The sequence below is a fragment of the Sus scrofa genome, chromosome 8 (genome assembly GCF_054392235.1).
Source record: "Sus scrofa isolate SSC_HxYL_T2T_F1_AM1 chromosome 8, Sscrofa_HxYL_maternal_Yorkshire_Landrace_v2.0, whole genome shotgun sequence".
Classification (NCBI taxonomy): Eukaryota; Metazoa; Chordata; class Mammalia; order Artiodactyla; family Suidae; genus Sus; species Sus scrofa.
This window is the reverse complement of record NC_139390.1, coordinates 93,080,425-93,107,292: the sequence shown is the minus strand read 5'-3', so window position 1 is coordinate 93,107,292 and position 26,868 is coordinate 93,080,425. Positions and strand designations below refer to the sequence as shown.

The following is a 26,868-nucleotide window of genomic DNA, read 5'->3' as shown; positions in this document are numbered from 1 at the left end:
CTAGCCTGGGAACTTCCATATGCCGTGGGTGCGGCCCTAAAAAGATTAAAAAAAAAAGAAAAAAGAAAAATTATATAACAAAAAGATATTAAAAAAATGACTACTGCCTTTGGAATGGATAAGCAATGAGATCCTGCTGTGTAGCACTGGGAAGTATGTCTAGTCACTTACAATGGCACAAGAAAATGTGAGTAAAAATAAAGTATACATGTGTAACTGGGTCGCCATGCTGTACAGCAGAAAATTGAAAGAACACTGTAAACCAGCTATGAAGAAAAAAATTAAAATCATTATATAAAAAAAAGATATTAAAAAAGAAAAAAAAATTAGGACAAGCCTCAGAGTGAGAGAAATTATTTAATACTGCATATCCATATTAATTGACTATTACTGCAAAACAAATGACCCCCAAATATAGGGGCTTAAAGTAACATTTATTATTGCAGTTTCAGTATTGTGAAATCTGGGTACCACTGAACTGAGTCCTCTGCTCAGGGGCTGTGGCAGTTTGCAATCAATGCCCTGGCCAGGACTGCAGTCATCTCAGACTGAGGTGGGCAGCTTCTGAAGTGGTCTTCAAGGATCCTGGCTCCTGGTACTCATGCCGCCATGTGTAATCCCCTTTCCTTCAGTGTAGGTGGGATCTGATAACTTGCTATTAATAAACAGAAATCAGTAATGGGATGTTACTTCCAAGATTAAGTTATAAAAGATTGTGTATTAGTTTCCTTAGGCTGCTGTGACAAAATACCACCATCTGATTGGATAAATTGACAGAGATTTATTATCTCACAATTCTGGAGACCAGAAATCCAAGATCAAAGTTTTGGGCAGGGCCATACTCTCTGAAGGCTCCAGGGCAGGATCTTCCTTGCTTCTGGTGGCCGCTGATGACCTCTGTCGTGCAGATACATCACTGCAATCTGCCTCAGCTGTCACATGGTAGTATCCCTGGGCGACTGTGTCCAAATTTCCTTCTTCTTCTTATAAGGACACCAGTCATACTGGATTCACGGCCCACTCTAGTCCAGTACTAATTCGTATTAACTTCATTACAGCTGCAAAGATACTAATTCCAAATAAAGTCACAATTCCAGGTTCTGGGTAGGCATGGAATCTTGGAGGACAGTGTCAAGCCAGTGGAGACATAACCTTCATCTTCTTGCGCTCTCTCTTCTCCCCTGCTTCCCCCTGCCTTGCTTCCCTGGAAGGGAGCTACCACATTGTGGGCTACTCTGTGGAGAGGTCTAGGTTGCAAGGAACCAAGGGAAGACTCTGGCCATCACCCAGCAAGTAACTGAGGCCCACAGTCCAACAACATTCATTCCCTGGAGAGACTGAATACTGCCAACACCCACTTGAGTGAGACTGAAAGTGGACCCACTCCCAGCTGTGCCTTGAGAAGACGACGGTCTCAGCTGACATCTTAACTGCGGCCCGAGAGACCCAGAGCCAGAGGACCACCCCCGCCTCAAGCTGCACAGAGGCCTGAGTCAAAGAAACAGTGAGATAATGTGGTTCTAAGCCGCTAGATTGGGGGGGGGGGGGAATTTGTTACACAGAAATAGATAACTAATACCATACCTGTGTCCAGAATATAAAGAACTTTCATAACTCAATATTTAAAACAACCCAATTAAAACATGGGTAAAAAATTCTGAAAGGATACATCTCCAAAGAAACTGATATAAATGACAAGTCAATTAAATTGGGAAAATTAGTGATTAGTCATTAGAGAAATGTAAATGAAAAGTACAATTAGACATCACTACAAATATTTTAGAATAGCTTAAAAAAGAAAAGAAAAAAAAGAAAAACAAAAACATATAATATCAAAAGGTCAAAAGGCATAAACTTCCAGATAAAAGATAAATAAGTCTTGGGGATACAATATACAGCATGGTGACTATTATCTATTTGAAAGCTGCTAAAAGTGAATCTTAAATGTCCTCATCACAAGAAAAAAATTTTAACTATGAGAAGCGATGTATGTTAACTAAACAATGTAGTGATCATTTTGCAATATATACATGTAACAAATCATTTTGTTGTTACATGTAAACTAATGCAATAAGTCAATTATATTTTAATTAAAAAAACAGATATCCAAATGTTGTTAGGTAGAACATCTGGACTCTTATATATAATGGTGGGAATGCAAAATGGCACAGCCTTTTGGAAAAGTTTAGCAGTTTCTTATCAATGTAAATATACACTTAACTGTACAATCACACTCCTAGGTATTTACTCCAAAAAAGGTAAAAATTATGTCTACACGAAGCCTTGTCCACAAACGTTTGCAACAAACAGCTGTATTCACAATTGCCCAAACTGGAAACAACCGAAACTTCCATCAACATGTAAATGGATAAATTATAACACATCCCTACAATGGGATATACTCCGCAATAAAACTAATCACTGATGTAAGTAAAAAATAGGGATGAATCTCAGAAAGCATCGAAGAGAAACAAAAGCTATATACCATTTGATTCCATTTTATATGATAGCCTGGAAAAGACAAAGCTGTAAGGGACAGAAATCACCTTAGTGGTTTTCAGAGGTTAAGGGTGGAAGGAGGAAACTGACTGTAGAAGGATATGAGAGGCTTGTGGGGGATGAGGAAAATATTCTACATCATGATTGTGGTAGTGGTTACATCATTGTATATATTCATCAAAACTCATAGAACTGTATATCTAAAAAAAATGGACTTAACTATATAAAAATTATACTTCAATAAATCTGAAAGAAGAGTTCTCTTGTGGTACAGTGGGTTAAGGATCTGGCATTGTCACTGCAGTGACTTGGGTCACTGCTATGGCATGAGTTTGATCCCTGGACTGGGAACTTCTACATGCCATGGGCATGGCCAAAAATTTTTTTTAAATTATAAATAAATAAATCTGGAGTTCTCACTGTTGCTCACCAGGTTAGGGACCCAACACTATCTCTGTGAGGATCCAAGTCCGATCCCTGGCCTTGCTGAGTGGCTTAAGGATCCGTCGTTGCCGAGAGCTGTGGTGTAGGTAGCAGATGCAGCTCAGATCTAACACTGCTGTGGTTGTGAAGTAGGCCGGTAGCTGCAGCTCTATCTGACCCCTAGCCCAGGAACTTCCATATCCCACAAGTGCAGCCGTAAAAAGTAAAAAAAAAAAAAGAAAGAAAGAAACCTGACAGAAAAAATACGCAGGCAGAAACCAGCAAATACAAGGACAATACTTGATGACCAAATGGATTGCAAGGTTAGTCGAACATTAGAAAAACCAATTCACCATACTAGGATAATAAAGGAGAAATGCCATATGATCATCTAAACAGATGCACAAAAAGCAATTTTACAAAATCCAACATCCAATGGGGAGGGGGAGAACTTCTTCATAAACTAAGAACATAAGATTTTTTTTTTTTTTTTTTTTAAAACAAGTGGCCGCACCTGCGGCATATGGAGGTTCCCAGGCTAGGGGTCGAGCCACAGCCACTGTAGAAGCAACGCCGAGTAGTTATGTTGTGAGCCACACGGGAAGTCCAGATTTTTTTTACTCATAGTACTTATCTCTTTATGTAGTCCCCTCCCAATGGCACCAGGGTTGATCTGTGTGACAAATAGATGGCATATCACTTCTGAGATTAGGTTATAAAGGCACACTCTCTCTCCCTCTTGGACCCCTCCCTCTGGGGCAGCCATCTGCCAGGCCCTGAGAGACCTGAGGAGAGGCCCAGGTGACAGCGAATGGAAACTTCCTGACAACAGCAACAAAAGCCAGTGGGAAGCAGATCCTCCAGCCGCCCAGGTCAAACCTTCAGATGTACACGGCTCTTACAGGCAGCTTGAATACCCTCAGGAGCCTCATCCAGAACCAGTGAGAAAGCCACTCCAGATTCCTGCCTCTCAGAAACTAGGTGAGTTCATGCTGTCTTCAGCTGCTATGTTTTTTGGTAATTTGTTACACAGCAATAGATAATCAATAGGGTTACATATATAAATACATAAAGAGAGACAATCTACTTAGCAAAATCATAAGAGTTACCAATAGGCAGAAAAAAAAAACGTTCTTAGGAATAAAGGTAACAAGATTTTCATGGAGAAATTACAAAGCACATTTGAAGGATGAAGAAAACCTCAGAAAATGGAGTAATATGGAGATATCTCTCACCATCCAAATGCAAGCTATGGGACGTCTGGAACTGAATACATTTTTTTAAGGAAAATACTCACAATCCTGGCAGAATGGAAACCACACAAGTACACAGCCAGTGAAAAATTTATGTGTAAGCAAACTCATATGAGTGAATCCCATATAGGTTTATAATATGCTGAGGATATGGTTATTTTAAGCCAGCTAGTTATTAACTGAAAAGACTGCAACAATGTAAAGGATGCACACATATGCCATATGCATTCTTTGGTAAAGATCAAACTGGGAATTAAAGTGTTGGTATTTTAGACTCATGGAATTTTTCCCCCACAGCACTGAAAGTATACAAAATAAAAATACTATATTGGGAGTTCCTGTCGTAGCGCAGTGGGAACGAATCCAACTAGGAACCATGAGGTTGCAGGTCTGATCCCTGGCCTCGCTCAGTGGATTAAGGATCTGGCATTGCTGTGGCTGTGGTGTAGGCTGGCAGCTGTAGCTCCAATTAGACCCCTAGCCTGGGAACCTCCATATGCCTTGGGTGTGGCACTAAAAAAGAAAAAAAAAAAAAAAACTCTACTGAAAAAGACAAAATTAAAATATAAATTAAAATGAAAATTAAGATAATTAAAAGGCAGGAAAGAACAAAATCCATTTTAGAGAAATATTTCACCCAAAATAGTCAAAATAAATAGTTCTCATGTTTAAAAGAGTAAGTTTCATTGGTTGTAAACTTCACTTATATGCTACATTTCAGTACTTTATGCCAAATGATGCTTTGCTGCTGAATTCTTTGCTTACCAATCTTCCGGTTTGACGGCAGAAAGATCAGGGATTTTCACTCTTTCATCCCAATCATCAGGTTTTTCATCATTGGGATCTTCAATTTCTTTGGGGGGATTGATAGGTGGAACCACATCCTCTAGTAGGCTTCCTTTGTTTACAACTATTTGATCGATCAATACTTCAAATGTGTCATCTGGATTCATCACTAAAGACCAATTTAAACATGTTACACTTACCATATTGATAGACATGTTAAAGATAATCTTCTAAATAATAAAACTACACTCAACTTCAATTAAAATTTTCCCCTAACCAGAGTAGAGGAATTACCAATGTATTAAATCAAAATATGCTGAAATTACTAGATATAATGCTTTCTAAAATCAAAGGTGAAACTCTAAGTAATAATTTAATAAAATGTTCCATTACTTCTCAAATAAAAAATACTCAACAGCTAACTCGGTTTAGGACTCACAGATTAGACATCTTTACTCTTTTATAACAGAGTACCACCCTATCTTCTTAAATATATATATATATATATATATATATATATATATATATGGGGGGCTTTTTTAGGACCACGCTACCCAGGTTTGGCGTCATATCAGAGCTGTAGCTGCCAGCCTACACCACAGCCATAGCAACACGGGATCCTTAACCCACTGAGAGAGGTCTGGGATTGAACCTGCATCCTTATGGATACTAATCAGGTTTGCAACCTGCTGAGCCACGATGGGAACTCCCTTCTTCAATATTTTAAAGTAATTGTTTGAAATGACCTCACATTTTTAAAAGCTGCAAGTATACTATGAAGAACTTTATTTTTTCTTGAATTACTTCAAAGTAAATTACTGACCTCATCTGTAACTTCCCTGAATGTTTTAATATATATTTGCTATAAACAGGGACATAACCCTACATAACCCCAACCTAGGCACCAATATCAGGAATTTAACACTGATACATCCTTTTCACTTCCTAGAAATCTATAAAGCTCATTGGCATTTCAAATTCAATGGTTTATGCACTGTAATATAAAATCTCTTAAGGATGACTTAAAATGTTCGACCTCACACTTTCATATGTTTGTTTCAAGATAAATTCTAGCTCTCTAAAAGTCCCTAAGCCAAAAGTTTCATAAAGGATTCCCTTATGACTTCCATGGCAAAATAAAAGCTCTCTCCTCCTTCTGTAAACACTGGGTAGGGAGTCCCTGAGTATAATTTATGCCTTTGGAAGAATAGGAAATGACAACAGCCACCTCACATTCACTTTCAGTAAGTTAAGGAAGTTGGAATTGACAGTAAATGTCAGGAGCATCCTGACTTAACTAGGTGAGTAGGCCACCACTTCCTGAAAAAACAGTTCTGAAGTAATAACAATCTCCAGAGATTTCAGTCACAACAATGCCAAATTATTTGTATCAAAATCAAGTACTGCAGAGAGTTCCTGCTGTGGCACAGCAGAAATGAATCCAACTAGTATCCCTGAGGATGTGGGTTTGATCCCTGGCCTTTCTCAGTGGGTCAGGGATCCAGCATTGCTGTGAGCTGTGGTGTAGGTTGCAGATGCAGCTCAGATCCTGGGTTGCTGTGGCTCTGGTGTACGCCGGCAACTATAGTTCTGATTTAACCCATAGCCTGGGAACTTCCATATGCCATGGGTGCAGCCGTAAAAAAGCAAAAAGAAAAAAAGAAGAATCAAGTACTGCAACTTATATACAAATTTAAATAACGCAAACACTCTGTATTTCCTCCCTTCTCTTTTTCCTCCACTATTTTCTCCTCTACTACAGCTGAGATTAGAAAACTCCAATATTACCACACAGAGGAAAAAAGTCAAGATTGAAGCAGAACTAAGAGTAAGATCTTAAATACAAAAAAAGCACTAGATACTTCCTAATTCAAAAAAAGACTTTTCTCAAGAAGAGTCCTGAAAAGAATATTTCTGAATAAAATTTTGCAACTGAAATTTTTAAAAATTACAGTAAAACAAAAAATACATGACAAATATACATATGTGAAAAGACATATTTGCCCAGAATCTTTTAGCCAAAAAAAATTCCATTTAGAAAACTTTAAATATTTGAAATGAATCTACAACAAAAGGCATTGGATTAATAGGTCTTTTAAAAGTACCCTGTAGGAGTTCCCGTCGTGGCGCAGTGGTTAACGAATCCGACTAGGAACCATGAGGTTGCTGGTTCGGTCCCTGCCCTTGCTCAGTGGGTTAATGATCTGGCGTTGCCGTGAGCTGTGGTGTAGGTTGCAGACGCGGCTCGGATCCCGCGTTGCTGTGGCTCTGGCGTAGGCCGGTGGCTACAGCTCCGATTCAACCCCTAGCCTGGGAACCTCCATATGCCGCGGGAGCGGCCCAAGAAATAGCAACAACAACAAAAAAGACAAAAAAAATAAAAAATAAAAAATAAAATAAAATAAAATAAAAGTACCCTGTAAAGTTCTTAGAACAAAACAGAAGTATAGTAGTTTTAAAAATATAATAGTATTACAGAAAGTTTTTTTTTTTTTAAGGAAAAAAGTCACTCAATAATCCTAGTACAACAAAGTTTTTTTGTATAGTAATAAGAAAAGCAAATGCTTAAGAGTCAGACTGGAATAGAATTACTTTTGATTCCTAGAGCAAGTTACTTAACCTAATTAAGACAGAAACCACTCACCTCACGTGATGGTTCTAAACAAAGCATAGAGCACAGTACCTATCAGGTGATTAATAACAATTAAGTTTTTTCTTGTCTTTTTCTATTTATATGCATAATCTGTCTAGTGGACATCACGATGTGCCTCCAATTTGAGTCTTGTTTTCTTTCCCTAGTTTAACATTATAAAAAGCTTTTCTTCCTTGTTGTAAACATTTTCATAGTTATCATCTTGTATTGTATAGAAAACCCCTAATGTAAAATTTGGGTTGCTTCCAATTTACAGTATATTTTTACATACAGTTCATTTTATTTCTTCTGGATTATTTTCTTTGGATAAATTCCTGAAAAGTGGAATTGTGGTGTCAAAGGACATAAACCTCTCATAGCCTTTGATATACACTACACCACACTGCTTTTGATCAGATTTATATAGTCTAATTAAATCACTTTTTCTGTTCTAATTATACTTTATCATTATTTTTATGTTTCTACAGTTTATGTTTCCTAAAACATCCAGCACTATTTTCCAACTTTAGAAAACGGTCTATCAACGTTGACAGTAAAAATAAAACTGGTCCCTACCTTTGTCAGACAAAATGAATGTTTCTGAAATGCAGTCTTTAGAAAGAAAACTGAAATACCTTATTCTTGGATGGAGCTGTCCTGTTAGGTTCTGATATGCTGTGATTTTAAGTAATCATGGGCAGACCGAAGCTCTATAACCATATGTACTTGGGAAGAGGAGAAATAATCCCATAGGGTGTGCCCCCGCTCCACACCCCCAAAGTCTAGCAAACTCCTAGTTAAGTAAGTAAAACTAAGTATGTTAAAAGATGGTTGCTCAATGCTTTCCAAGCTTACACATGTGACACAATCAGCATGCGGCAGGATACAACAATGACCACAACTGCCTACAGAATAAAGTCTAACATATAGGGCTTCTTCCTCTTTCATATTATTCATCAGTTTGCTATTCTTTCAGCACCACTCATGTCAAGGTGCCTAAAATATCCCTTTCCCCTTAATTATCTTCCATATTCTATCTACACTTCAAGACTAGGTCAAATATAATCTCCTTCAATAGGTTTTCTCCCAGTCTCCAAACTGGAAGTAATATTGCTTTTGAGCTCTTAGCTGTACCTCACCCTCATATGGCACTTCCTCTTCTACCTACCACTATAAGGTAGTGTCTTGTTTTCCTAAAAAGATGAGTTCCTTAACAATAGGATCTGTGTTTGTTTTTCCCAAAGCACTTATCATGAAAACATCAGTAGGCAGCAAATATTTTCAAATTAATGAATAAATTAAAAGGATATACCAAGGGTATAAAGATGAGTCTTCCTGTCTGTAAAGAACTTTTTAAGGTCTACATCTGGAGGTTTGGCATGTTTCTCTTCAAAAACTCCAGTTTTGGGATGTTTATGTCTGAAGATAAAATGAAGCTTATAATCTTCTCCACATTTATCTGGTCCAAACATAATGGTATAGGATGTCTTATCATAAAAGTTTTCCTAGAAAGAAAGATGAGTGCTGGGATTAGTCAAGAATTATTTAATAAATTTCTCTATTCTATCCCATTAGGTAGCATTTACAAAATGTACTAAAGGCTAATTCACCAAAGAATTAGTTGACACAATTACAATACAGGCTATAGAAAAAAGGTGTGTTTTTTTTGATGGACAAACTTCTTCCATCCTGAGGATGTAGGAAAGAAGCTGGAACCACCCTAGCAACATCAAGATATTCTTTAATTACTTTATGTACTTTTGTATCATTAATATTAAGAAACTTACGCATAGAGAAAAGCATACTGTGACCTTAAGACTACAATGTTTCTTTAGCCATTACCATTATTCAGTAAGACACTAGAAAATTATGCTTATCACAGAGTAAAAAAGAGATTCAGACTCAAAAACAGACAGAGATATGCTCCTTGTTTTACTACTAGTAATTTTTCTTCAGTTGGCATGGCCTACTGGTTAAGAGCATGGGATCTGAAGTCAGATACTGGGGTTCAAATACTACCACTGCCTTTAAACTAGCTGTGTGTGATCCTGAGCACATTTCTCAACCTCCCTATAATTCTGTTTCATCACCTCTGATGGAGATAATATTACTATGTATCTTGTAAGGTTTTTCTGAGTGCTTAGAAAAATACTTGGCATTTGACTTTACTGTTGTCACCGTACCTTAAGGTGATCATCACCTCACAAAACGGAAAATAAGATTCCACACACTACAAATGGATTCTCCTTTATCAGATTCTAGTAATAGTATATGAATCCTTTCATCTGTTTCACAGACAGGTGTTCTGACAAACAGCTCATCAATGTCTCATTTACCTTATTTCTATTATACACAGAAACCCTGACACAGCCCCCTGAAGGAGGATGCTACAAGAAGTGTCTCCAGACTTCAAGTGGTCCCAATATAACCTGCTTCACTATGAAACCATTTTTAACTTAGTTAATTTTTGCAGGCTGCCAACCTCTGAACTGGCCTGTTTTATTTGGTTGTCCATTCTTTGCTCTATTATCTTACTTCTGTGAACAAACTTATGATTATTAGTTTGTAAGGAAAATAACTATAAGCTCATCTTTCAGTGACATTTGTAAGTACCATGTTATTTTTTACTTTTAAGACATGGCAAACATTTTTATGTTGCTAAAGATTAGAAAACATGGCATCAAGTAACACAGCTGTGTGTGAAACTTGAAGGCACACTTCAAAAGCTACATAAACTCATGTTGAATAAAAATTTTGATTCCAGTTGAAAATGAAAATTTCAGGTGTGTCAATTACTCCTTAAAAATACTTATTAACTTTAATAAGGTTTTCTTAAACATTAAAATATCATACCAGATTCAAACCATCAGTGTCTGCTAGGAGTTTAATGTATGCACCTCCACAATCAATACCATCTTGAAAATTTACTTCATATCTAAATGAAGGGAAAAAGAATCATACTGCTGATAAATAAAAAGTACTGATTGCTCTTCAAAATCGAATGTATTACTCTCAATGATTTAAACGTGAACATTTTACATTACCAGAAAGCATATCCACAACCTATAAGGAATAAGCAGAAATGTCTTTTCTATGCACTTCCTTAGAATATTAAAAAATAGAATGATTACAATTAACTATTGAAAAGCCCATAAATTTGTTGAAATTTCCATTTTTTTTCATCAAAACAGTTGAATTAAGAATAAGATACTTTGGAGTTCCTAAAGTATCAGCGGAAATGAATCTGACTGGCATCCATGAGGAAACAGGTTCGATCCCTGGCCTTGCTCAGTGGGTTAAGGATCCGGCACTGCCCTGTGGCTGTGGTGTAGGAGGGCAGCTGCACCTCTGATTTGACCCCTAGCCTGAGAACCTTCATATGCCACAGGTGCGGTAAAAAGACAAAAAGATACTTTGACCAAAACTGTAATAGGAAACTTCAAATTAAAATAAGGTATGCACCATACATACTCTTTACAACCTCAAAAAGAAAGACTATAGGGATGAGAGCCACAGCATATATTTCTAAGAAATTGCTAACAATCTTAGATACATAGTTCACTACTAGTTTGTTTTTAGTTCAGCTATGCCTAAACCATGTTAAATAAATTGTGCATGTAATTAAATACTACCAGCAAAGAGATTTCATAATCTAAGGCAATAACCTGGAATATTTCAGACCATAACAGCCAGGTGACAGGGGAAATACAGTGTAACAGCTAAATGAGTGAACATGACATGGCCGCCTTTCCATGGATTTATAACACCATGTAGTCTTTAGCAAAAGTTTTGTTGTTGTTGCCTTGCATAGCAAATGAGACAGAATTACTGAACAATATTTAGAAGGGATTTTCAGTAAACTGATGAATCATATGTGACAAAAATCAATGAGGAAATGGCTATAAAAGTGAAAAACAGTGAAAACCCAAAAGGTTATTACTTGGTTTAATGAATTAAAACAGAGAGATGAAAACCAGAGAAGCAAACAGTAAATAGTGGTAATTTTAATAAAGTTCTACAGTTTAAAATGTTTCTGAAGAAACTTATGTAAAAAAAAAAAACATGCAAAACTTTGACCGTTTGAACCCAATTAATATATGCATTTTATATAGAAAAGAATAGAGAAGATACAGTAAAATTTTAAGTGATCTTTGAGTTGCTGGAGATTATATGGTGATTTCCCCTTCCTACTTTCTACTCAGCTTTATTTCTCAAAATATCTACAATAGTGGTTATGAGCAAGTACTTTGGAGTCAGAAAGACCTAGGATTTACTCTTGATTCTTCCACTGACTCTGGTGACACCTAAGCTAAAGGCATGCTATTGAAGCTCCAGTCTCTGTGTGCTTGTCTATAATGTGGGGACATTGCCCAAACCTACACCTCAAAGAGGTTATGATCATTAGAAGTTGTCACACATAGTGATGGCCAAAAAATGCTCCAAAATGTTAGCTTCTGTTATGACCAGAGAAAAGTTTTCTTTTGTTCTTTCTCGTTTTTTAAATAAATGAGTTTGTTTTCCTTAAAGCCTTATCAATACTTTTAAGCAGTAGCTGAAAAACGTATTATCCATGAAACATGTCTTTCAAGAGCGTAAAGTAAAAGAAATAATGCACAAAGTGAACTAAAGGTAAATATTTGCTATTCTTTTTTTTTTTTTTTTTGTCTTTTTGCCATTTTCTTGGGCCACTCTCACAGCATATGGAGGTTCCCCCAGGCTAGGGGTCGAATCGGAGCTGTAGCCACCAGCCTACGCCAGAGCCAAAGCAACGCTGGATCCGAGCTGCATCTGCAACCTACACCACAGCTCACGGCAACGCCGGATCCTTAACCCACTGAGCAAGGGCAGGGATCGAACCCGCAACCTCATGGTTCCTAGTCGGGTTCGTTAACCACTGCGCCATGACGGGAACCCCAATATTTGCTATTCTAAGTAAAATAAAAAGTGATACAGCTTTATTATAGAGATCTAAGGACAAAGGGTTCTGTGAAAAGGTCGGAACTAAAAATATCAATTGTGTAAATGGTCTCTATATATAAACACAGGTCTGCTGTCCTATTATACCTCGACTCAATCACTATGTCTATTTCATATACTGCAAACTTCCAGAGTTTTCAAGTTAATAATTTGTGCCTATTATAAACAGTTCACAATGGATTTGAGAATCAGTGAAATGCATGCCATAGAGCTTGACTGCTGCTAACCTTAAATCACAGGAAAAGTGAGGACGAATGCAGAGTATGCGTTAACCCTACTTTCTTTAGTGTATCATTTCCTAAACGTCCCATGAAATAGTAATTATTATTGGGGGGGAAAATACTTCTGTGGTCACATATGTTTAGGAAACACAATATTCAAGTTAAAAACAGGTTTTTATAAAGAGTTCCCTTCGTGGCTCAGCACATAACAATCCTGACTAGGATCCATCAGGATGTGGGTTCAATCCCTGGCCTCGCCCAGTGGGTGAAGGATCTGGCATTGCCGTGAGCTGCGGCATAGGTCTCAGATGCAGCTGGGACCCTGTGTTGCTGTGGCTGTGGTGTAGGCTGACAGCTGCGGCTCTGATTTGATCCCTAGCCTGAGAACTTCCATATACCACGGGTGTGGCCCTAAAAGGCAAAAAAAAAAAACAAACAAACAAAACCTAAACAGGATTTTATACATAATAACTCTCAAAGTCTTTAGCAGGCAAATATGATTCCTGATCTCCAAGGTTCAGATAGTCTCAGTTTCTGAAACTTTTATGACCAGATAATGCATATTAATATGTACACAATTTGGGAAAAGCAGCTTTAGAGAAAAGGTATATCATAAATGCATAGTATTTACAGTAGTCAATATAAAATTTCTTCATTTATCCCATTTCATTTTATCAATATTAAGAAAAACAAATATGCACTATCCTCCTTTAAACTGTTTTCAAGTGTAGTTCCCATCAAGGCTCAGGGAAAGGAATCTGACTAGTAGCATCCATGAGGACGCAGGTTTGATCCCTGGCCTTGCTCAGTGGTTAAGGATCTAGTGTTGCTGTGAGCTGTGGTGTAGGCCACAGATGCAGCTCAGATCTGGCGTTGCTGTGGCTGTGATATAGGCCAGCGTCTTCAGCTCCATTTCAACCCCTAGCCTGGGAACCTCCATATGCCGCAGGTGTGGTCCTAAAAAGACAAAAAAATATATACATATATTTTTTTTCAAGCATATCAAAGACTGCTAAACAATTCTTGATTTTTTTTTCCAGGATAATAACTTCACAACTGTTTTAATAATTTTTTAGACTTATTATATAATCTTTGCTTCTAAACTTTTAAGCTATCTTTCACTTACTTGCCTAGCAGTGATTTACATTTTCTAAAAATACCAAATTTGATTCATTTTATGCTGGAGAAGTTAAACTTTATATATTTTCCTTTATCTTTTCACTTAAGCCACAAAAAATTAAAATAGAAAATATTATATCCACCTAAGTTCAACAGAATAATAAGATTATTTTCAAATTTCCAAGGAAAAAGAGATACCAAAGTCTAAAAAATGACAAATAACATCAAGCTCAAATTTAATCCCAAAATAATTATAATATTTTTAACTTATTTAAATGGCTGTATACTCTTTGATATTTAATATTTTTAATTTATTGCAATAACAGTGAAACTAAGCCAAAGCATCACAACTGAAAAATTAAGCCAATTACACCAAATGCCATATTGTTTTAAATTCCTAAAATACAAAATGGCATTTTAGTTACAGGACATAGGAATATAATTAACATGTTCACAAAAAAGTCGGTTCTGGAGTGTTAAGTTTATAGTTATTGGTAGTTCCTTATGCTGTAATTAACATTGGACAGCCCAATCTTCTAATGTAAGGCAGAAAGTAACATTTCTACATTTCTACATCTTGTTTTTACTAGTTTACTGGTTTTATACTTGAATTTATAGATCTATTCTTGTTGTATACTAGAATAGGTGAAATAAGCTTGATGAATTCATACCTGATGTTACAACAGTTATACATGCAAACAACATCACAATAAAACTAGTTTATGTCACCCTGCAGGGTAGGGAAGGACTGTGAGAACATGTGCCCTTTAAAAGGGCCTTTCCTCTTTAAAATAAATTTGCTACCTTTGAATCTTATAACTGGTTTAACAGCAATATTTACTCTTCCATTTTGAATATACTGAAGTTAATATATCTTAAAAGCAAATAATCTTAAGTGAAGAATTAAAAATGGTGATTTTGGCATGCGTCATATAGTTTACGGTGGTGGAATGCTACATAGTAACAGCATATACTATATATTTTTTCAGCTAACCTGCTTTTCACTAGAAACCTCAGGGTGTTTGTTTATATACACACATTGTAAATGAAACAGAAAAGGAAAACCTGGATTTTTCCCATTTTATACCCATTATACCTATATTCAGAAGTCAAATCATACAAAACTAATACAAATGTCAGAAAAAGTATTAAAGCATTAATAAAACTTACTGAACTATCAGAGGTCTATCAGCAAAGACGAAGGGTTTTGCTAATATGGCAGATATTGCATGATGCTTTGCTCTAGATTTCAATACCAGTCCTCGGTCACCAGGTACTCGGTTTTCTTTCAACTCTTCTATTTCCCATCTTCCTAAAATACAAAACAAAGCAAGTTAAACTAAAACCAAAAACAATTACTTAAGAATTATTCATCAGCAGTGGTGGCCAATAAAATTTCTGCATGAAGGGTGATTTTGGAAAAATAAGATTACATTTTAAATCAGGAAATAATATCTGAGCTTGTATGTATGTCTGCTCTTTTTTACCCCTCTTATCAGAGAATGGTCTCATTTTCTTAGCTAAAACTATGAAAACTACTAAGTAACAGACACTACAGTATTTAATTAAAGCACTTCTAAAGCTGGCTTAGTTTGGATTTCTCTGAAAGACTTTTTTTTCCTTTTTTTTGTCTTTTTGCCTTTTCTAGGGCCGCTCCCATGGCATATGGAGGTTCCCAGGCTGGGAGTCCAATTAGAGCTGTAGCTGCCAGCCTACGCCAGAGCCACAGCAACGCCAGATCCAAGCTGCGTCTGCAACCTACACCACAGCTCACGGCAACACCGGATCCTTAACCCACTGAGCAAGGTCAGGGATCGAACCCGAAACCTCATGGTTCCTAGTCGGATTTGTTAATCACTGCGCCACGACGGGAACTCCTAAAAGACTTTCTAATCAATGAAATCACAAAATGTCGTCTGTCTCACAGGGTTCACCAGCATTGCATTTTTAAGATGAGGTATTTTTAAATTACATAGGAGACAAAATATATCCTTAACACAAAAATAAGGAGTTTGCTTCAGTCTATTTATTTTGAAATTCACAGAATTCATCAGCTACTTTTCTTACTCCACAGAAGTTACTATAGGGATTTAAATTTTAGTTTGAAATTTGTATGCCCAAAGAACACATACTGCAGTTACCCTTCCCAAGCTAAAGCCAAGCAGCTCTCAAAACTTTTGGCCAAGTAAGTCACACACACTGGATAAGCACTGGGCTGTAGCAAGAAAGATGAGTTAGGTTCTCCGGGCTGGAATTTCCCAAGTTTAAGATCAGGATGCTCTTGAAATTAGATTGTGGGCTGCCTACAATGCAAAGTTAGGTGCAGCCCAAAAGTTACAGGTTGGATTTTATTCCTTTACTCTTTTTAAAACAAAAAATAATGTATATCAATTTGTATAAAATGTTATACTTTTGAAAATTAGAGGCATTGAAAATTGAATCCAGCGAAGATGGGCTATTTTCCAGTATTGTGCTAACTTGAAATATTAATGAGCACTTTTGAATTACTAATGCACTTTCTATGTTTTTTCTCCCTAAAAGACTGTCAAGAACCTGAGCAATCTCATGAATTGAAGAGGGGTGCTTTTTGGTCTCACTGTGCACGCTTCACTGGGTTTTTAAAAATTCATTTTTTTTGAGTTTTCAGGTTTCTTTTCCTTTTTGTCCCCTAGTTAGGCTACTTCATATTTTCTTATACTGAATTCACTTGGTGTTTCCTCTCTCACACAGATGATCAACTCTATCACCATAAACCTGTGGTTTGACCAAACCAAAAGGGTCTTCTTTTAAGAAGTAACAACTTTATCTTTAGAATTTTCAGGATAGTAAAGGATTTTTAAAACTATGTTGTCTTTTTTTGCAACATAGTTACCAGCTATGAAAATGTACTATCTAAAGTACACTTACCAGCTATGAAAATGTACTATCTAAAGTTATTACTTTTAATTTTAGAAAATTTGTGACAAGGTGATTATTCCTCAACGTTAAGAGGTTTTTCCCACCTTCAAATCAACAACTTTCCATTAACCAGTGATTTACTCAAGTTCTATAAAAGATAATATAAGTTCTGATGTAAGTCAAAATTCAAATATAATTCACACAATTTTGTAAGATATCCTGAAAGTTGGTCACTTAAAGAATTGATGATTTATCAAATACCCACACTTTTATTAATATCTTTGAAAACTTTAAATAAATCTCCAAGGAGTTCCCATCATGGCTCAGTGGTTCCGACTAGGAACCATGAGATTGCAGGTTCGATCCCTGGCCTCGCTCAGTGGGTTAAGGATCTGGTGTTGCCATGAGCTGTGGTGTAGGTTGCAGACGCAGCTCGGATCCCGCATTGCTGTGGCTCTGGCATAGGCTGGCAGCTATAGCTCCGATTCGACCCCTAGCCTGGGAACCTCCATATGCTGAGGGAGCAGCCCAAGAAATGTCAAAAAAGACTAAATAAATAAATAAATAAATAAATAAATCTCCAAATGCAAACCCTGTTCCCCAGCACATAATGCTTCACATAGATCTGCTTGCTCCTGAAAATCTAGGAATTAGTTTTACACAAGTGGCACTGGAAAAAAGCTGTGATTAATGACTACAAACACTAAATAATCCTGGAAAGAAACTGAGACTGGTCTCAACTAACCACTGTATAAACAACATTGCCAACACTGATATACAAAATGCCATTTCAGGACCTGAAACTTTAAGAGATTCTGTATTTTTCAAAGTTGCTTTCAAGAAGTTGAAAAAAGTCAACCAACCACACCAAATTGAATATGCTAAGATATTATTTTCATTGATAATCATGTTTAATAAGACTACTGACCAAACTTGGGTGTTAAGAAGCTTGTCTTTTACTTGCTTGATTGATTTCTAATAATAAGTTGGGGGGGAAACCTCATTTAAACATTAGGAGTCATTTCTGTCCAGCAGGAGAGACTTAAACTCATTCAATAAAATAGACCACATCTTAAAAAAAAAAATTTTTTTTTTCTGGCTACACCTGTAGCATGTTGAAGTTTCCAGGCCAGGGATTAAACCCACACCACAGCAGTGACCCAAGCTACTGCAGTGACAACACTGGAACCCTAACCTGCTGTACCACAAGGGAACTCCAAAACAGACCATATGTTAATTTTAGGAAAATTCCATCAACGGGTCCTTCTAAGATAAAAACATACAGCAAGTATCTATTCAATGTTGTCCTAAAAAACTGTAAAGTAAGCTAAACATCGATGTTTTAAGGTCAGGTATTCTGTTTGATGGTGTATACACCTATGGGTATTACTTTAGGTACTGTTCTACCTTGGAGACCTGCTACTTCTTCAAGGGAAATTATTATTTTTCTCTAAATGGATTTAGACTGAATACATAACTGCTTATTTTGTGCATATAGTAGAGTTCTTTGGAGTACCAAACACATATAGGCACAGAAGATTTGCTGAGATGGGAACACTGCAAAGGAAGATGTGCAGGTATCAGCTTTATCTCACACTGAAACAAACACTACCAAAAGGAAGTAGACAGTTGACATCCTACCCATACTGTTATTTGTCTTACTGCTATTTTCTTGCGAAGCCTGTTGGAGTCTGAGTGTAAGGTCACATCCTAATGGGTCTAAGGTCCTCTAAGAGAGAGGAAATTACCACTATCCATCACCTTAACCAAGGCTGAGCGTGCTTTAGGCCATAACAATTGAAAAGGCTGGTTTTAGACTAGGAGGAGGAAGAAATTCTTTCATCATACTCCGGGAAAGTTCTAATAAGGAAGAAAAGACGTTTGCATGTAGGACTTTTCTTTCTGTGGCTAATTCTATCAGAGAGCCAATGATAATGGTTGTGGGCCTGGAGACATGGGCTCCAGGAGTAGCCACATTTCTCAGAGCTCTCATAAATGCCCTCTGCTTTGCATTCTGTAGGAGGATCTTGCAGTAAATGATGACGTGATTTAAATGGGGCCCATACTAGAGATGAAATGGTAGAGAATGGCAGTAGACTGGGAAATCCTGCTTCAGGAATTGGTAAAGACTACCTGTAGTGCAGTGAAAATTCAACTGTTCAGAAGCAAAAAAAGAAAAAAACCCTGAATGCTGGCTCAAGCATAGATTACCCAGGGACTTTCAGAAATAACTGGAAAGGAAACAAAAGATTGAGCTTTCTATTGTGAATCAGTATGTGGCCTCAAGCCCTACATATATATTTAATAGAAACACAATCTCAAAAGCTAGGAATTCTTGGTCACACCGGTTGTATCGAATATTTAAATAAATATTTTACCATCATATATAGAAATCTCTGCATCTGTATCATCTTTTTTTGCTTTTGATAAGACCCACCTAAAAGTTGAAAGAAATGTGTATCATTAAAAATAAAATTAACAATTTAGAGATACAATGCATGTTTGAAATACAAGAAAAGATTACCCAGCACTCACTTTTCATTCTAAGATAAAGGAATACTTAGAGGCTAAAGAAGGATGTCTATACATAATCTTGCAAGGCGAGAGTCAAATTAAATTTGGAATCTGTAATTTACTAGCTGCATGATCACAGGTAAGATACACTGAGCCTCACTTTCCTTACTGATAAAAGGCAGATAACGACAGTATTTACCTACCTACTTAGGACAGTGTTTGCTATATAATAATCAACAAATGGGAGTTCCCGTTGTGGCGCAGTGGAAACAAATCCAACTAGGAACCATGACATGAGATTGCAGGTCTGATCCCTGGCCTCACTCAGTGGGTTAAGGATCTGGCGTTGCTGTGAGCTGTGGTGTAGGTTGCAGACGTGGCTTGGATCTGGCATTGCTGTAGCTGCAGTGTAGGCTGGCATCTGTAGCTCCGATTAGCCCCTAGCCTGGGAACCTCTATATGCCACAGGTGCGGCCCCCAAAAGCAAAACAAAACAAAACAAAAAACAAATAACTTTATTTTTTTTTTACCATTATTTAGGATGGAACATTAGCTTCAATTTGTAATCTGAAGTTAATTCTTAATATCTGTTCTAAGGAATGAAGAAATGCAGTAGGATTTCACTTTACAGTCATAATTCATTTGTATGTTTTCTTTGTATAAATAAATAACGATTCAAATTAAACACTTCTATCAACAATAAAAATGTGTTAAGGTACTGGCTTACAATGTCAAATAAAGCAGTTTAACCATTTTTTATACTTCTGAGGTAGAGGCAATTTTCATAGGCTAACAACCAATAGTTTCAAAAAAGCTAATCCAAGAAAGGAAAAAATTCTCCTGAATGAATACTCACCCAGCCAACCTTCCACTATCAAAAGTTTCTGTAAAATATACTTCGCCTAGAGGCTGAGGTGTCTTGTATTTAATCTAGAAAAAAAAAAAAGATTTTAAAAATCTAAAGTTATTCATCCTGACAAATATTTTAAATAATCTCACTAAGAATCTAGTTTGGAATGCACATATGGGGAATATAAGTAGAAGATGCCATGATCTCTGGCCTCAAAGCTTTGTATTTTACTGGTAATAATAATTAAAAAAAAAAAAAGAAACAAACAAAAAAAAACCCAGAGGAATATAAGAGATACATGAGGGAAAAAAAAACACCTTGTGCAAAGAATACACAGACTCCTAATACAGGCAGACTGGGAGGCTTCAAGATACAAGGCCTTGCAAGGATTCTTATGACAGTATTTGTGGATAGGAGTTCCCACTGTGGCTCAGTGGAAACGAATCTGACTAGCATCCACGAGGATGCAGGTTTGATCCCTGGCCTTGCTCAGTGGGTTAAGGATCCAGTGTTGAGCTGTGGTGGAGGCCAGAAGTTGTAGCTCCAATTCGACTCCTAGCCTGGGAACTTCCATGCGTCATGGCTGTGGCCCTAAAATGCAAAAAAAAAAAAAAAAAAAAAAAAAAAAAGGCGGGGGGGGTAAGAATCATAGATGAAAACAGCAAAATCAAAAGCATATGAGATGAGAAACTTAGTATAAAGTTAGTTTAGGTTAGTTTAAAATTAACTCTTTGGGGAGTTCCCATCGTGGCACAGCGGAAACAAATCTGACTAGGAACCATGAGGTTGTAGGTTCGATCCCTGGCCTCGCTCAGTGGGTTAAGGATCTGGTGTTGCCACAAGCTGTGGTATAGGTCACAGACTTGGCTCGGATTTCATGCTGCTGTGGCTGTGGTGTAGGCTGGCAGCTGCAACTCCAATTCAACCCCTAGCCCAGGAACTTCCATATGCCATGGGTGCCGACCTCAAAAAAAAAAAAAAAAAAAAAAAAAAAGACAAAATTATTAACTCTTAAATTTCACTGTTACATGAATAGAGCATGACGACACCATTTTGAAAAATTAGTAACCCAGAGGGAAAAAAGAGTCAATGGAGAAAGGACTGCAAAGCAATTATCTACAAGGCACTGTTTCCAGTGCCAAGTAAGCTGCTAGGATGATAATGATGATATGAATGGTGGTAGGAAGGCTTTTAATCCTGTGGGAGAGAGGCCAAATACTGTGCATACTCTTGTACAGTTAGACTCTTGCACAACTTAAAAATATGAGCCCAGGCTGTCTGGTTCTAAGGTTATCCACTTAACCACTACACTACACAAAATGAACCAATAAGATAATTTAAAAGATTTATTGACAAATTACCTAAAGATGATTTGACTTGATGATGAATAAATAAAATTCTGCCTATAGTAATAGATAAATCTTGGTACTTTCTGAAGTGGCCTCTGTGATTTTTCTTAAAAGATGAATCATGACATTTCTCAGCCTTACGAGAAAAGGATGCAGAAGCACTTTTCCCATTTTCACTGTTCTTACACTTCCCTGATAGTATATTTCCTATCTGTTTAAGGGAGGAAAATCAGTAATTAAACAAAATTCCACATAATTACTAACAGGGTCAAGACTCTACTATGAGAATTGCCAATCTCCTATGAGGTTTACTGAATACAACCTCACTGTTCTCTGTATATTTATAGACTAGCAAAATGGGCAATGGTGTCACAAGAGGCTTCCTTCTGTTAGAGGATGCTTTAAATAACCTGCAGGTTATTTTGTGCTTCATTTTTATGTTACTTGTTCTTTACCATGCCTAGATTACTCAATGCTACAAAATTAGAAGCATCAACAATTATTCTTTCCCCATTTCTATTCAAATTATCACCAAATATAGTTAAAAGTCATAGGTACCTGCCAATTTCTCTTAAATATTAACCTCCAAAACCCCTCATAATAGCTGTATCTAAGTCAGCCATTAGCATCTAGAATACTTTCTGTGGATCACAGAACCAGGTTTAAAAGAAATTTCCTTATGGACCTTAAAACTTAACAGGAGAGAGGATATTCACCTTAAATAGCTAAACAACAGTTGCATTTATAAATAAAAAACTCTAAAAGGAAGTGAAGCAAAGGAGTCTGTAACAACTATTCTCCTCGGCCCTTTAAACAGCAGCTAGAACAACAGAACCAATGTTTTCTCATCAAAATATTTCTGGAAAAAATTTTGATTGTCTCAATATTAGATATGAATATTTCTCAATGTGAAAGCTCTCATGGCTTGTCTAAGTGACGAAAATCTCTCCAGTTTTCCAAACTCCTGTCAGTCACCACCTCCAGACCCATGCTTAATGAATGCTGAGACAGAAACGTTGTGAGCTTTTCAATGCCTACCTATCCTCACACCCCTTTCTAATTCACCCTCCTATTGACCATTTTCTTTCCAAACAAAGAATTGCTAGTTTATTTACTTCTAGGAGAACTGAAAATTTTACTACTTTTTCTTTTATCTGAAAAGGGCTGGCAGTTTCAGAAATAAGACTAAAAACCTTTCTCCTAGCTAAAGTATTGAGTCCTCTTGAGCCAGTGACAAAGTCATAGTTTGATACTAAAAATTTTCCCAAATTTATTTGGTAATAAAACTATGCTAAGTATCATGCACACATTTCTGTAGCACATAGGCACCCTAAAAAACACAGCAACAAATAGCTGGAAAAAAGCCTTATTTTTTCTATTTACTCAGAAACTATTCAAATGGAAATGAATTTTAAGAAATCAGTCACGCTTATGTATCATGTAAAGGAACAGTTTATAGCTGATTTCTCAATAACCTTACCTCTGAGGAAAGTTCCTCTTCACTACCATCAATCTCTTCTGAATTTTCATCAAAGTCATCTATCTCAACACTATCATCCATAAATTCTGCATTAATTGAGATGAACAGAAGACCCAAACATAGCCGAAAGCCGTGGAAACGCATATTTATTATCTGTGAAATTGACAGTAATCAGTAAAATAAAACAAAGTTGTGAAAAATGCGTAAGTAAACTTATAAAGAAATAATTTCTCTTTAATACCTTTTATTCCCCCTTAGGATGGCTCTTAAAAAAATCATTACCAAAATCATTTAAATTATGCTTTGAACAAGTCATAATACAAACTTCAAGTCTCACAGGATTCTATAGCTGAAGACCTGTCTCCAAAAGCAAAGAGCCAATGGCACAAACCTAAAGATACAGATAACAGTGATCACCAAACTCATAATATGTGCTCCCCCTTTAAAAAAAAGATCATGATTCCTATTCACTCGAGTTACTTTTTTATTATAATGTTTGCCTAAGTGTAAAGAAGCATACAATTTTATAAAAACAAAATGCATTTATATATAAGCACCCTAAAAAAACAAAGAAAAATAATTTTAGCACAATTTAATGTGACAGTCTTTTAATCAAATCACAGCCAAAAATTCAAATACAGGGCTTACTGCAATCAGGTTGACTGCTATGAATAAAGTTCTTTTGCATTTATCATCCCCATAATATTTTGATGACTCAATTACATAACTATTTCTCCATTCAAGTACCGTAAAACTTCTGGTTCCTCATAGCATTAATTGAGATAAGTAGAAGCCAAATATTATTTGGCTGCTTTCTTAGCAGAAATACATATTTTATATAATTATACCCTCCTCCATTCCCATTAATATGTTAAAAATTCAGGAGTTCCCGTCGTGGCGCAGTGGTTAACAAATCCAACTAGGAACCATGAGGTTGAGGGTTCAATCCCTGCCCTTGCTCAGTGGGTTAAGGATCTGGTGTTGCCTGCCGTGAGCTGTGGTGTAGGTTGCAGACACGGCTCGGATCCTGCGTTGCTGTGGCTCTAGCATAGGCTGGCAGCTACAGCTCCAATTAGACCCCTAGCCTGGGAATCTCCATATACTGTGGCAGCAGCCCAAGAAATAGCAAAAAAGACAAAAAAAATAAATAAATAAAAAATAAAAAAAATTCAAGTTTTACTTCCTGGTGGCAGTGGACTCAAATAAGTAAATAGGAATACAGAAATTGTGTGGCAATTCTTGGTTATAAGTTGGTTGGGCATTCAGATGATCCACAGTACAGTTCTAGTACCATCAACATGAAAAAAAAATATTGCTTTTAAAAGTAAATTCTTAGCGAGAACTCTCTAATCCTCCAGAACATATCTGTAGACCTATAGGGGTCTCCAAGAAACACAGAATTTATGAGCTAGCACGCTGCACCTGCCAGAATAGCTGTAATCAAAGAGAGACAATAACAAGTCTTGGGAGGATATGGAAAAACTGGAATCCTCATACACTGCTGGTAGGAATCTAAAATGAGCTTTGGAAAAGTGTGGCAGTTTTCAAAATGTTAAAAACAGAATTATCTCATGGCCTAGCAATTTTACTCCTAAATACCTACCAAAAGAAATGAAAATAAATGTCCAAATAAAAACTTAGAATATAAATGTTTAAAGAAATGTTTTTCATAATAGCCAAAAAGTGAAAACAACCCAAATGTCCATCAACTGATGAATGGATAAACAAAATGCGGAATATTCACACAACAGAATATTATTAGCAATAAAACAGAATGGAGCATTTATGTGTTACAAGATGAATTTCAAAAACATTATGCTGAGTGAGAGAAGTCAGTCATAAAAAAAGATATTGTATGATCCCATTTAAAAGAAGTAGGTAAATCCATAGAATTGGAACACAGATTAGTGATTGCCTAAAAGGAACGTTAAGAAAAGGGTTAATGGGTACAAAGTTTCTTTGGCAGTTAATAAAAATGTTCCAAAACTGCAATATGGTAATGATTGTGTAACTCCGTACATATGTTAAAACCCACTGAAATGCACTCATTAAACAGGTGAACTTGTAGGTATACAAATAACATATCAATTAAGCTGTTTCGTATTTTTTTGTTTTTTAATTTTATGGCTGCACCTGAGGTATATGGAAGTTCCTGGGCCAGGGATCGAATCCGAGCCACAGCTGGGACCTACACGGCAGCTTCAGCAATGCTGGATCCTTTTAACCCACTGTGCCGTCGAGGGATGGAACCCACTCCTCCAAAGCAACCCAAGCTACTGCAGTCGGATTCTTAAGCCACTGTGCCACAGTATGAACTCTATAATAAAGCTATTTTTAAAAAAGAAACATCAGACTATAAAAAGCATTTTTCCAGGAGTTCCCATCATGGCTCAGTGGAAACGAATCCGACTAGGAACCATGAGGTGATGGGTTTGATCCCTGGCCTTGCTCAATGGGATAAGGATCTGGCATTGCCATGAGCTGTGGTGTACATCAAGGACACGGCTCAGATCCCGCATTGCTGTGGCTGTGGCATAAGCCAGTGGCTACAGCTGTGATTGGACCTCCATAGGCCACGGGTGTGGCCCTGGAAAGACAAAAAAAAAAAAAAAAAAAAAAAAGCATTTTTCCATACAGTTAGCTCAAACAACCCTTTTTAATAGATCAAAACTCTACATGAATGTACAGGCCATTAGCTTTGATTTCTTCTAAGGGCCACTGGCTAAAATTCTAAAGTTTACTTTGAAAATGCATGTTTATTTTTCATACCAGTACCACACTGTCTTGATGACTGCGGCTTTGTAATATTGCCTGAAGTCTGCGAGAGTTATGCCTTCTGCCTAGCTTTTGTTCCTCAGAATTGCTTTGGCAATTCTGGGTCTTTTGCGGTTCCATGCAAATTTTTAGATTGTTTGTTCTAGTTCTGTGAAAACTGTCATAGGTAATTTGATAGGGACTGCACTGAATCTGTAGATTGCTTTGGGTAGTATGGCCATTTTTACAATATTAATTTTTCCAAACCAGGAGCATGGAATATCTTTCCATTTCTTTACATCTTCTTTAATTTCCTTGATTAAAGTTTTATAGTTCTCGGCATATAGGTCCTTTACCTCCTTGGTCAGGTGTATTCCCAGGTATTTGATCTTTGGGGGTGCAATTTTAAAAGGTATTATATTTTTGCATTCCTTTTCTAATATTTCATTGTTAGTATACATAAATGCGACTGCTTTCTGAATGTTAATCTTATATCCTGCTACTTTGCTGAATTTGTTGATCAGTTCAAGTAGTTTTTGCGTTGAGTCCATGGGATTTTCTATATATACTATCATGTCATCTGCATACAGCGACAGTTTTACCTCCTCTCTTCCTATTTGGATGCCTTTTATTTCTTTTGTTTGCCTGATTGCTGTGGCTAGAACTTCCAATACTATGTTGAGTAACAGTGGGAAACCTTGTCTTGTTCCAGATTTTAGTGGGAAGGCTTTCAGCTTTCCTCCATTGAGTATTATATTTGCTGTGGGTTTGTCATAAATGGCTTTGATTATGTTAAGGTATCTTCCCTCTCTACCCACTTTGGTAAGAGTTTAATCATGAATGAATGTTGGACTTTGTCAAGTGCTTTTTCTGCATCAATTGAGATGACCATGTGGTTTCCGACTTTTCTTTTGTTAAGGTGGCATACGACATTAATTGATTTGCGTAGGTTGAACCATCCTTGTGAACCTAGGATGAATCCCACCTGGCTGTGGTGTATGATCTTTTTTATATGTTGTTGGATTTGGTTGGTTAAAATTTTGTTGAGAATTTTTACGTCTATATTCATCAAAGATACTGGCCTATGGTTTTCTTTTTTGGTGGTATCTTTGT

General features: G+C 36.7%; 1 protein-coding gene across 8 annotated transcripts in view; it reads right to left on the bottom strand.

Moving 5' to 3' along the window:
* Positions 1 to 26,868, bottom strand: part of CLGN (calmegin) — a 54,794-nt gene that overhangs the window by 15,558 nt on the left and 12,368 nt on the right. For 3 of the 8 annotated variants that reach the window (XM_005666858.4, XM_005666859.4, NM_001243207.1), the window contains 7 exon segments: positions 23,002 to 23,154; positions 20,179 to 20,252; positions 19,187 to 19,245; positions 15,081 to 15,222; positions 10,447 to 10,528; positions 8,906 to 9,098; positions 4,941 to 5,130 (listed from right to left, as the gene is read on the bottom strand). In XM_005666858.4, the coding sequence (XP_005666915.1) occupies positions 4,941 to 5,130; positions 8,906 to 9,098; positions 10,447 to 10,528; positions 15,081 to 15,222; positions 19,187 to 19,245; positions 20,179 to 20,252; positions 23,002 to 23,145 (884 nt within the window). In that variant the 5' untranslated portion in view covers positions 23,146 to 23,154. 8 annotated transcript variants of the gene reach the window in all.